General features: G+C 37.1%; 1 protein-coding gene across 9 annotated transcripts in view; it reads left to right on the top strand.

The window, feature by feature from the left end:
- Positions 1–12,979, top strand: part of UBE2Q2 (ubiquitin conjugating enzyme E2 Q2) — a 57,977-nt gene that overhangs the window by 25,934 nt on the left and 19,064 nt on the right. For 5 of the 9 annotated variants that reach the window (XM_032267320.1, XM_032267321.1, XM_032267325.1 and 2 more), the window contains 5 exons: positions 529–588; positions 4,009–4,149; positions 6,052–6,136; positions 7,801–7,861; positions 8,925–9,015. In XM_032267320.1, the coding sequence (XP_032123211.1) occupies positions 529–588; positions 4,009–4,149; positions 6,052–6,136; positions 7,801–7,861; positions 8,925–9,015 (438 nt within the window). Of the gene's footprint in view, positions 1–528; positions 589–4,008; positions 4,150–6,051; positions 6,137–7,800; positions 7,862–8,924; positions 9,016–10,805; positions 12,007–12,979 lie in introns of those variants that run through there. The other 4 variants (XM_032267322.1, XM_032267327.1, XR_004265218.1 and 1 more) reach the window with 3 other exon arrangements.

Below are 12,979 nucleotides of genomic sequence, written 5' to 3'. Positions count from 1 at the left end.
GGAGGTAATCACTTCATAATTCTTAGTTTTGTGAAATAGATATTATAAATAACCCATCTGACCTTTCAAAATGTAAGGCAGTTGAATTTATATAATGATTCAGGCTTTCCAAAGTTAAAAACGTAGCTATTTTATGGAATCGATAGTTAGGGATATTTTATTTTAGACAAAATAAGCCATTGATCTTATGCATATTGCCATGTAAATTGTGTTTTTTATTTTAAGTTAGATAATGTTTTAACTTTTTTTTTCTGTTTTGCTTTGTATTTGTTGCTTTTTTTTATTCCTAAGGCATCAGTTAAGTTGAATTGTTCAAAATTGTTTAATTTTTAAAAGCTGATAGCTGTTATTTGCTAGTCAGAGCTGGATTTAAAGATAAACATTTTAATTTCAGTAAACCCTGGGAGTGAAACTGTACTGACGGATAGTTGACAGTTTGTCCCTAAAGCTATGGCACCAGTCTTCTAATGCACTCAGCCTGTACATATTTGTTCTGTGTAGCCCTGGTAGATTCTTTCTCTGTTTCAGAATGGGACAACAGAAGAAGTGACTTCAGAAGAAGATGAAGAAGAAGAAGAGATGGCTGAAGTAGGTATTTTATATAAGAATAACAGTTCATAAATCTCTTCGGTTTTGGACACGAGTAATTTTCTAATCTTTTTGTATAGACTACTATTAATGTGGAATAGTTGAAAGCATGTTGTGTTTGGAATGGAATATAATTTATAAATTCTGGCTTCACCTCTAACTCATGATATGCCTTTGAGCAAATTCATCTGAATTCTTTGTATTTGATTTCCTGGAAAACAAAAGCTCTTAACTTTTGGCACTCAAATTATATTTACATTTAATACTAATCAGTACTTAACCTGTATTTGGTTATTTTTAGGAAGGGGAACTAAGTTTAAAAAATTTATGTTTGAATAAAAGGAAAATTTGAGAAAATTTTACAGACTAATCACCAGAAGTAATGAAACTGTCTCTTGTTGAAAAATCATCAAAGAATTTTGTTTTAGTCTGTTTTATGCTGTTATAACAGAATACTGGAGACTGGGTAATTTATACAGAACAGACATTTATTTTCTCACTGTTCTGGAGGCTGGGAAGTCCAAGATCAAGATACCAGCATTTGGCGTCTAAGGGCCTTCTTGTTGCATTCGCACATGGACAGAAGGCAGAAGGGCAGGAGAGTAAGCTAGTCCAGCGTGTGAAGCCTCATTCATGAGGGCCTTAATCCCAATAAGGAGGAAGGAGCCCTCTTGGCTTAATCTCCTCTTAAAGGTTCTACCTCTTAATAAGATCACATTGACAACACCTGAATTTTGGAGGGAACACATTCAAATCAAAGCAAATTTAGTAGAGCAAATTCCAAAGACATTGAGCTTAGGCCAGTTGTCAGTCATGGATGTAATTTTAGATGTTTTCAAGCTCTAAAGCTTTGCATTTAAAATCAGACTTTGGAACAAAGATCTGTGTCTTTGTATTGACCAAATAGCAGGTATGTGAATTCCGTGGCTTGATTTTTTTTTTTTTTTTTTTAATATTTTTTCTGTTTTGGATCTTGTAATTAATATATGCTTTTATTTTCTTGATCTGGAAAATTTTAATCTAAAATGTACTTTTAGAATTGCTTCAGAACTAAAGAGGCAGTGTTGTAGGCTTGTTTTTGTTTGTTTTTTTTGGGCCAGGGTCTCACTGTCACACAGGCTGGAGCGTAGTAGTGTGATAACAGCTCACTGCAGCCTTGAACTCTTGGGCTCAAGCAATGCTCTCAACTCAGCCTCCTGAGTAGCTGGGACTACAGGCGTGTGCCCCATGTCCAGATTAAAAAGAAAAAAAATTGTAGAGATTGGTTCTTGCTCTGTTGTCCAGGCTGATCTCGTGAGCTCCTGATCTCAAGTGATCCACCACCTCAGCCTCCCAAAGTGCTGGGATTACAGGCCTGTGTCATCGTGTCTGGCTGTAGGATTGTTTTATGAGTCTGGGAGTAAAATGATCTTTAAAATTGTCCAGTTAGAATGAGGGTTTGTTTTAATGTTTTTATGCAGTTTAGCTTAGGCGGAATAAACTGCATGAAAACATTAAACCTCTTCTATGTGTCCAGTATACCCTGAAGCAGCCATTGTACTAAAGTTCATGAACCTTTTCTTTCCCCTCACAAGATAAACAAGGAACCACAACATTGAGGGAAATCTAGAAAGGTAGGAGACGGAACTTTGGAGATGTAAGATTAGGACAGGTGAAAAGCAGAGATTCTAGGCTCCTAAAATAACATGGGAACAGGCCCAGAACAACTTTGGACATGGTGTGTTTGGATGCATTGGATGCCTTTCTTTTGAGAAGGAAGGTTGATGTGTTGAAGTCATGGAAAGCAAGATTGGCTGGAAAAGGCTGATGGTTAAAAGTCTTGAATTAGAGACAAACATGTTTCTATTTGGTGTGATTCTTGATAGGAAGGCCTTAAACAGGCGGGCAATAGTGTGCTGAGAATATTGTTTTAGAAAGATAATGTTGAATTCTGTTTGGGGTGTGCTAATTAATACTCAGGGAAAGAAGTTTTGTGACTAATGTACTAAAGGCATTTATGAGAATTGTGAGAAAACACGTGTAACATGGGAGATCAGGGCTAAAAGGTGCACACTAGAAGAAGAGAGCTCCATGAAGTATGGAGTTACGGGCAGGGTTTGAGTGAGAACGGGGCGTAATAGGGCTTGAAGAGATGGCATTCCAAAAAAGGAAGCCAGGGAGGCGAAGGCTGCTGTGAGCCGAGATCTGGCCACTGCATTCCAGCCTGGGTGACAGAGCGAGATTCTATCTCAGAAACAACAAAAACAAAACAAAAAAAGGCCTATTGGATCTGGATAGAAGGTAGCCATTAACCTGGTCTAGATATCAGTGAATTCGCTGGCTTGTGGAGGGGGAAAGTCAAGATGAGTATAATTTACTCCTTTAGCGATTTTGGCAATTGAAGTGGAGAAATAAGGTAATTGCAAAAAAGTTAGGATTTAAAAAATTCTGCATAGATTTATATATGTGTAAGAATAGATAGTATGGGAAGGGAGGAAGCAGAATGATGTGAGTAAAGATAGTGGTCTAGGGGTATTCAAATTCTTTTTTTTTTTTTTTTTTTTTTTTTTGAGATAGGGTCTCACTCTGACACCCAGGCTGGACTATAGTGGTATGATCGTAGTTCACTGCAGCCTCAGACTCCTTAACTCAAATGATCCTCCTATCTCAACCTCCTGAGGACCTAAGATAAAATTCTTTTTGTAACTTATTTTCTAGTTACAAATGTCAATAGATGCTTACTACATAAAACTTGGAAATTAGGGAATAGCACTAAATGTCTCCGAGAAATAACAACTAGAATTAACTGAAACTAACATTTAAATATAAGTTCTTCTTGTCTTTCTTTTTCTGTGTGTATGTTGGCATAATTGAAATTCTTTCTACTCTTTTATGTATTCTGTTTTTCATTTTAAAGTTTTTTGATACAGGAGAAATTATGCTATGTTGGTATTTCAGTGGCCTCTTAATAATTTGCTATTTTTGCACATGGAGATTTTGTGTTTGTTTTTGTGGTTGCAAGATTAAAATAGGTATCTTTATGTCTAAATTTGTGTCTACAGTTTAGTTTCTTAGAATACAGTTCTAGAAGTTGAGTTCCTGGAACAAACTACGAACACTTAAGGTTCTTGATGCCTGCTGCTAAACTGCTTCAAAGGTTCCTCTTAGTAGGAGTTATAAAGGATGGCTTATTTTGTAATAGTTATGACTTTGTAAAGCTTTTAAACCTGCTTACCCAGAGTCTAGCTTTTAAATAAAGTAGAGGATATAAAAGGAGGGAACCTCTTGAATTGAATGTGGGGGCTTTTTCTCTCTCCCTATAGGATAGATATATTCTGTTTCTTGTCCCCCAGTGAGTCAAGAATAATTTAGCTTTTGGCATAAGAAACTACTGAAGAAAAATAGGTTGAATAAGCTAACATTTTTCTTCTTTTTTTGCAGGATATAGAAGACTTAGATCACTATGAGATGAAGGAAGAAGAACCTATTAGTGGGAAGAAGTCAGAGGATGAAGGAATTGAAAAAGAAAATTTGGCAATATTAGAGAAAATTAGGAAGACTCAAAGGCAAGACCATTTAAATGTAAGTGTGTAAATATCTAGAACCTAGACTTTTGTGGTTAAGTAATTACAGTTAATAACAGGCAATTCATTAACATGCCTATCTCAGCTGCCCTTCTCCTCCATTCCTGCCTTAGTGGTGGATTCAGCCATATGTTTATTTTAAAACAGGGTCTTTCTCTGTCATCCAAGCTAGAGTGCAGTGGCACAATCGTAGGTCAGTGTAGCCTTGATCTCTCAGGCTCTAGTAATCTCCTGCCTCAGCCTCCCAAGTAGCTTGGACTGTAGGCATGTGCTACCATACCAGGCTAGTTTTTTTTTTTTTTTTTTTAATTTTTAATTTTTAGTAGAGATGAGGTCTCTCTGTGTTGCCCAGGCTGGTCTTTAACACTTGAGTTCAAATGATCCTCCCATCTCGACCTTCCAAAGTACTGGGATTACAGGCATTAGCCGCCATGCCTAGCCTTAGTCATATGTTTTGTTGCCCTAGATTACCTTTCTCGTCTATGAATAGCCACTTTTTACCTGTTCATCTGCTCTTCACATTCTGGAACCACCCGCTGATCCCTGTATATGCCCCATTTCCAGCCTGTTGATGCTGTTTTCTCTGCTTGCCTTCCTCCCATGGAATCTGTATATTCAAATTAATCCTCTTCTGCAAAATACAATTCAAGTTCTTTCTCCTTTGTGAAGCTGACTTTGGTCTGTCCTGCTCTGACTCAACCAAAAGTAATTTTTCTCTTTTGACCGAACATCTCTTTTTTCTTTGAGATGAAGTCTCGCTCTGTCTTCTGGGCTGGAGTGTGATAGCATAATCTTGGCTCACTGCAACTTCTGCTTCCTGGGTTCAAGCAATTCTCCTGCTTCATCCTCCTGTGTAGCTGGGATTATAGGTGTCCACCATGCGTGGCTAATTTTTGTATTTTTAGTAGAGACAGGGTTTCACTATGTTGGCCAGGCTGGTCTTGAACTCCTGACTTCAAGTTATCTGCCTGCCTTGGCCTCTTAAAGTGCTAGGATTACAGGCATGCACCACTGCACCTGGCCACAACTTATTATCTTTTTTATGTGAAGCAGCAGGATGTGAAAGAACACTTGAGTTTGGTGACAAACACACCTTTTATGGTTTCACTTTCCTCAACTCTAAAATATGGCTAGACAGTACATACCTTTTGGATGACTGCTATGAAAAAAAATGAGAATGATATGTGCATATATATAAAATGCTCAGACAGAGTAGGGAAACATCAAATGATTGTCTGAACACTTACTACTTCCTGCCTTTTATTAGAGCTATTTACCAACTCCACGAAATCTGAGGACCAGTTACTTTGTCTAGGGCACAGGTTCTCCAAAACTGGGAAAGAATTGTTAGCCAAGTAGACGCCAAGTGTTGAAACCAGTTAGATTACTCTCCCTCCTTCAATCTTATTTATATATTATTTTATAATTTTTAGTAGAGCAAAGAAAAACTGAAACTAGTTGCATATAGGGATACATGTTTCTCACTTTAAAGTGTCTTAATGTGTGAACTAGACTGTGTAATAGTCTTGCTTATAGTCTTATGAATGGAAGTCTATTTTAGTTAATAATGTGTCACCTTGAGTGTCTTCTAGTATTTTCAGAAGTTGCTGGGGTTTGGAATAGAGTCATACCGAATTCTGTGCTATTGTGGGGTCCATGGTGGTCTGGACATGTTGACTAGGCTTTTTCACATGATACGAAATAGGAAATGAACCAGACTTGTGCCTAGTTTTGTATCCTCTTGAAACTTCATAACGCTTCATTTAATTGGACTCGTTTTTCTTAAAATGTTGCGTAGTGATCCATGTTTATTGTAATCTTTTGTATCAGGTTGAAGTACCTTAAATCTTTAATTACTTGGCTCAACGGACCCTGGTAAACAGTGGCTTTTGTGTTTCAGGGTGCGGTGTCTGGGTCAGTGCAAGCTTCAGATAGACTTATGAAAGAGCTCAGGGACATATACAGATCACAGAGTTATAAAACAGGTAAGGATCCCTGGATCCCTGCTCTCCTTATGATTCTTCTGCTCTTTTTTATTGTCAGGTTGTAAATGTCATTTCTTAAAACTGAACTGAAATGGAAATGTTTACTGGCTTTATTTTAGGAATGTGAAACAAATGCAATAAAATTCCAAAAGATGTAGGGGTAAAATAGGATGAGTTATTTGTTTTTTGGATTAAAAAAAGGTGTTTATAGGTCCATTGGAATTTTGTCCTCTTCCTGATAAAGAGTGAGCCCCCTGCATGATTTTTATCTTTTGGTGAAAGCATGAGCAATGTTGCTTGGAAAGTAAATAAGAATAAAGCATTTCATTGTACACAGAATGATTGCCAAGTTGATTTTTATTATTCCCCGCCCCCATTTTTGAAAGCAATATCCTCAACTCTTATTGTAGAGATAGTTAGCTTATTACCTTTAAAATATGTAGGTTTTTAAAGTTTTCATTTCATTGTTTGACTTGAGTATTCTTACTCAATATGACTTGAATATTATGGAACCTCTCTAACTAAAGGTAAAATTCTGATATTGTTACAGAGATTCTAATAGTATCGAATAAAGAACCAAACTTTAATTTGAAAAGATAGCATTGGTTGGGTTCGGTGGCTTACACCTCTAATTTCAGCACTTGATGAGAGGCCAAGGTGGGCAGATAATCTGAGGTCAGGAGTTCGAGACCAGCCTGGTTAACATGGCAAAATACCATCTCTACTAAAAATACAAAATTAGCTGTGTGTGGTGGCGTGTGCCTGTGATCCCAGCTACTCAGTAGGCAGAGGCAGGAGAATCACTTGAACCCGAGAGGCAGAGGCTGCAGTGAGCCAAGATTGCAACACTGCACTCCAGCCTGGGCAGCAAGAGCAAGACTCTGTCTCAGAAAAAAAATGTATAAGATAGCATTATGATGCATTCAGGAATTCTTAGCATGAGCAAATCAAAATTATTAGAACTTGCTTAAAAAATAAAAACAAGGAAAAACCCTTGCTTTGTAGAGTACAGGATAAGCCAAACTTGTTTCCGAGATGTTAGAATTATGGGTGTCATTGCAGTTTTTCGTGTAAGAAGTTTAAAAGTTTATCTGTAGAAAACTAATAAAGTGCAAACATTTGAATACTGGTTTTATTTTTAAATGTTAAGTAATCATTTGTTTTAGTATTGTTTATACAGAAAAAAAAAACAGATATTGGGTGGAATTGGTTAAAGCATATCCATAAAATAAACTGCAACAAAGTCAGGAAAAATAACTGTGAATAGATTTATGTATACTGACTTGGAAAGATGTCCCTGAAAGTTGAAGAGGGATTATAAAACAAAATACGTGGAAGGATTCCATCTTTGTAGAAATGTATATTCATAGAAGAAAAGTCTCAAGTACATGTGAGTTTGCTTAATCTTTTTTTTTCCACTCAGACTAAATGGTAAGCAGTTTTTCACCTCATTAAATAATCTTCTCAATTGATGGCTATAATTATCTGTTAAGGGCATAAGATACTCAGCTGCAGTGGTGTAATATTTACTATATAGCTTAGTTGTTCCAGGTTTTAAGAGCAAAATTTTTAGCTTTTGTTGGCTATTTAGTTTATACATTTTTGCCATAGTAATAGTTATATAATCAAATGAAGAGTAGCTAATGTGCTCTATATCTTAACAGGGATTTATTCAGTGGAACTCATAAATGACAGTTTATATGACTGGCATGTTAAACTGCAGAAGTAAGTGGCTTTTTAATGCTAACCCACTCTTTGCAATGGTAGACTATCACGATGGAGGTTTTTTCCTTCTAATTTGATACCTTTACACTGTGGCTTTTGCTTAAAACTTTAGACCTTGTTTCTATAGAAATAGTTCTTAGATTGTTTAAATGAGCTGCTTCTGAGGCTGAATAAGAAAGTGAGAAAGAGGAAGGACAAAAAAACGGACCAGCTGCGGGATAAAGTGTTTTATGGAGTTCTCGAGAGCAGGGGAACTTAGAAACGAAAGTGTGTTTAATAACTTCATGAGACTGACTGTGATAATCAGTTTATATTTGAAATAAGGGATCACTCAGCACTTTGGGAGGATGAGATGGGAGATCTCTGGAGCCCAGGAGTTTGGGACCACCCTGGATAACATAGCAAGACCTTATCTGAAGAAAAAAAAAAAAATTAGCCTGTCATGGTGGAGTACACCGGTAGTCCGAGCTACTGGGGGTGTTGGGAGGCTGAGGCAGGAAGATCTGGTGCTCTAGAAGTCAAGACTGCAGTGAGCCACTGTATTTCAGCCTGGGCAACATAGTGAGACACCACATCTCTTAAAAAAAAAAAGTTGCGGAGAGGTGGGATCCAAATTGGTCAAATTGGACCTGTATATATAGGACAGTTTTAGACAAATACAGATTTTTTTAGTGATTTAACTTTTCATAGTTCCATCCATGGCAAATTTTTCTCCTTGAACCCCTTGGCTAACAATGCAAGTTTAGGAAGGCATAGTAAACTTTTTTTGAGTTCTTGAGAAAATTATATACATGTGACTTTTCTTTTAGAGTAACTGCAAACTCTAAAACCCCTTACTAGATTAGTTGTAGAGTATTATGGTCTCTTTTGGACATTTATTCCCAAGGAGCTGGGAGCTATAGTGACCTCTATTTTATCTGGTGATATAGGGTACCTTTAGACCTTCTCTTTCTGGAACTTACCCTAGGTGCTCTATTTTAGCTGTCAGGCTAGCTCATTTCTGAGTTTAGTTAAAAAATCTCTAACTTTTTATTTGAACTGTTTTTTGTTTTATAATTCTTAGGGTCGACCCTGATAGCCCTTTGCACAGTGATCTTCAGATCTTAAAAGAAAAAGAAGGCATAGAATATATATTGCTTAATTTCTCTTTTAAGGTAAGAAAATAGTTACAGAACGCCATATACTTCCAATGGGGACGTATAGTTGTACAAGGGTTTTGGAAAACAATTTGGTGAAGTAGAAGATACTCATACCCTGTGGTTCAGAAGTATTGTAGACATACTCTTGGTAAGACAGGAGTACTTAAGTGTACCAATAAAATGGAGAATTGTGGTGTTTATAAAATGGTTTACAGCTGTGTGGGACAAGATGGGGTGGATCTTGAACACAATGATAAGCAAAAGAGACCAGACTCCAAAACCTATTTTGTACGATTCCCTTTATATAGAGAGTTCAAAAATAGGTAAAACAGATGTTGGTTAGGGCATACATTCTTAGTGGAGGCAATGTCACCTGCAGTGGAGTGAAAATTGATCTTTAGAGTGAAAACAATCTTAGCTATTATAATGGTCTGCTGCCCTCCAAAGGGCTACATAACATAAACAGATATACAATATATCTGTGGTGTTAAAATTTCCTGGAGCAGGGGGAGTAAAATTAGGAAGAAAACTTCTAAAAAGCCTTTTTAGGGGGGCAAAAATGAGAAGAAAACTTGAGAAACACTTATTTATGGATTCATACTTGGGTAGTAAAACTACCAAGAACAAAGAGGTGATTACATACAGGTTAGGATAAGGAGTGGTAAGGAGCTGTGAACTGAAAGATACATCTGTGGGCTTCTTGGATACTGGCTGTAATATATTTCTTGACCAGGTTGGTGGTTACATGGGCAGATAATTTATAATAACTTCTTAAGGTGTACCTTTATATTTTATGTACTTTTCTGAATTTATGTGTTATATTTAATAAGGCTTTTTATTTTTATTTTTTTGAGACGGAGTCTTGCTTTTTCGCCCAGGCAGGAGTGCAGTGGTGCAGTCTCAGCTCACTGCAACCTCCATCTCCTGGGTTCAAGCAATTCTCTTGCCTCAGCCTCCTTGTAGCTGGGATTACATGGGTGCACGACCACCCTCGGCTAATTTTTGTATTCTTAGTAGAGAGGGGGTTGTACCATGTTGGCCAGGCTGGTCGAACTCCTGACCTCTGGTGATCTGCCTGCCTCAGCTGCCCAAAGTGCTGGGATTACAGGCATGAGCCACCATGCCTTGCCTAATAAAGTATTGTTAAGACGCTAAAAATAATGGTTAAAGAATAGCAATGCAATCTAGAAAAAATGTTAATGATTTAATATGGATCTCAATACAATGTAATGGTTTAAAATTTATGGATATATGAGATATTTTGATGGAAAAAAGAATACTTCCTTTGTACTTACAAAAACGATAGTAGTAATTTTCTCAAAGCTGCTTACATAGCTTTTTTATGTGTATATTTTTGCTTGGGGATATATCTTATGGTTGAACTTTCTTGAAATGATCCAAATGTTAGTGTTGTCACTATTGTTATCATAGAAACTGTTGTGGTTGTCAACTGAGTTGTCTTCCTAAAGTATGAATCTGGTATATATTGACTAAAGTTGCTAACGGCTACATTTTTACTAATTCATATGGGGGAACAAATGAAGCACCCAGGCCAAAAACAAAACACAAAAAACCAGGAAGGTATCTTTTTTTTAAAAAACACTAAATCGTATGTCCATATGCCTAACACCAAACTTAAGAATATAACCTTTTTGTTTTTTTAATTAGTCCTTGTAGCCCCTGGTGTGCCCCTCCCTTGTCACGTCCTCTTTGAGAGATAACTTTATGGGAATATGAAATTCTGGCCAGGAAACTGGAGGATTCGTGACTGCAGGTGGTGTTTTCATTATTTTTTCCTGCTCTAGGTAGAACTTCAGGGAGGGGACGATCTGGGAGGTAAATGGCTGAAATTCTGTTGGATTTCTGTTTCTGGACCATGGCTCCTGATACCAGAAAGAAGGGCCTTTTCTGGGGTTGGAGTTTTTCTTAAGAGGCCTGGGAAGAATGTGATTGCCTTGAGCTAACTGACCTTCTGAAGAGGACCTTAAACTGAATTGCCAAGTTATTAGTATCGGGATTCACAGACTTTGGAGGATAGCAGGTATGCCTTGGAAAGATTTACAGGAAGGAGCCAGAACAATATATATTTATGGCGTCTGATGTCCACAGTGACAACTTTAGAGTCATGAATATTAAGAAAAATGGAACTTGAGATAAAGCATAACACAAAGATGGGAGTGAGGGCAGGAGGGAATTCGACCTGGTCAGCAAATTGGTAAATCTAACTTGTTGTGCTTTTAAGGAAGTCATTTTCTGATGTTACAGGCAACATCAGAATTGCTGAATTGAATTCTGAGGTGGTACTTTAAGAAAGGTCTATTTAGATAAGCTTAGGTCTATTTAGAGAATTATAGCCAGGATTGGGAAGAGATTGTATTCCATGTCCTAGGATAGGTGGTGACGTTGTGGATTTGGAGAGAATATGGGGGGTTGATGTTAGCTTGTCTTCAACTCTTTGAAGGAGCATGTATATGGAAGCATTAGTTTTTATTTGTTTTTGGTGAACACAGGGCACAAGACTAGAACTAGTAAGTCAAATTACAAAAAGGTGATTTTTCAACTCAATATGAAGTGATTTGTTGTAACTATTTAGACCCATCTGGTGATGTAAAATAGAATGTTCCTCATCCTTAAGAATAACTTAGAAGGCTGAGATGTTAAATGGAAAAATCAGATGATTTCATGAGATCCTTGTAGAGCCTGAGAGACTGGTTCTGAGTTAATATATACTAAGGTAACTCAAACTTCTTAACAGTCACCCTCAACCTTTTTTCCCCCCTTCCCTGAAGAACTCTCTTTATTTCTGTAAAATCTAGATTCCTGAGTTCTAGGGTACAGAGTTTATGGAATGGAGTCCCCGGGTTTTGATGTGGAAGAGTTATTCTGAATTGTTTACAATGAATTAAATCACACATAATCAATGAAAAGGTTTTGTAGTCATTCATTAGGGATTCACATATTTAAAAATCTAAATAGGCCAGGTGTGATGGCTCATGCCTGTAATACCAGCACTTTGGGAGGCTGAGATGGGTGGATTACCTGAGGTCTGGAGTTCAAGACCAGCCTGGTCAACATGGTGAAACCCCCATCTCTACTAAATATACAAAAATTAGCCAGGTGTGGTGGTGGGCATCTGTAATCTTAGCTACTCTGGAGGCTGAGGCAGGAGGATCACTTGAACCCAGGAGGGGGAGGTTGCAGTGAGCCAAGGTCATGCCATTGCACTCCAGCTTGGGCGACAGAGTGAAACTCTGACTCAAAAAAAATCTAAATAATAGGTTAAATGAAGTTGTACTTTACCAAGCTTTACATCAACCTCTATACTTTTCATTATGTCTGTTAAATATAGATGAAAGGTGAGCTACTTTATTTGAAAGTAGATTATAATAACTGTCATTAAGTTGGTATCTTGTGTCATTAAGTTGGTATCTTGTGGATAATCTTACATTTCTATGGCAAGATGGAAAATGATTTCTTCTTATCCCTCATCTTCTTCTCTTCATTTAGTTTTAATCAAATCTGATGATCTTTGTCTTTTAATTGGACCAATTAGTTATTGCTGATTCTGGGGTCCGAATCTCCATCTTATAGATTCATTCCTATTTGTTCTTCTTGCTTCACACTCCTTTTCATCTTTCTTTTGGATTTTTTTTGATGACCCTAGTTTTCTACCTGTGTCAGCATAGTTCTTATTCTTCTTCACTACCCTACAGTTACAGTATGTCCTTGACTTGTCAAAGTCTGATGTAAACTTGTAAATTTATATATTTTTTCTTTTCCTTTTCAATACAAGGACCTTAGAACCCTGTGAGTTCATGTCTTGCCTGCCACATATGTGCTGCTGTCATCATGTACTTTAGTTCTGTACTTACCTAAAACCCTACACTTAATTATATAATTAGTTAGTATTCACTTAGATCTACATGCATGTTTGCTCTTTTTCATGCTCTTTATTCTCCACATTTTCATTGAGGATCTT

The sequence above is a fragment of the Sapajus apella genome, unplaced genomic scaffold (genome assembly GCF_009761245.1).
Source record: "Sapajus apella isolate SASKATOON/1434 unplaced genomic scaffold, GSC_monkey_1.0 scaffold168, whole genome shotgun sequence".
Classification (NCBI taxonomy): Eukaryota; Metazoa; Chordata; class Mammalia; order Primates; family Cebidae; genus Sapajus; species Sapajus apella.
This window is presented reverse-complemented; position numbering and strand designations above follow the sequence as displayed.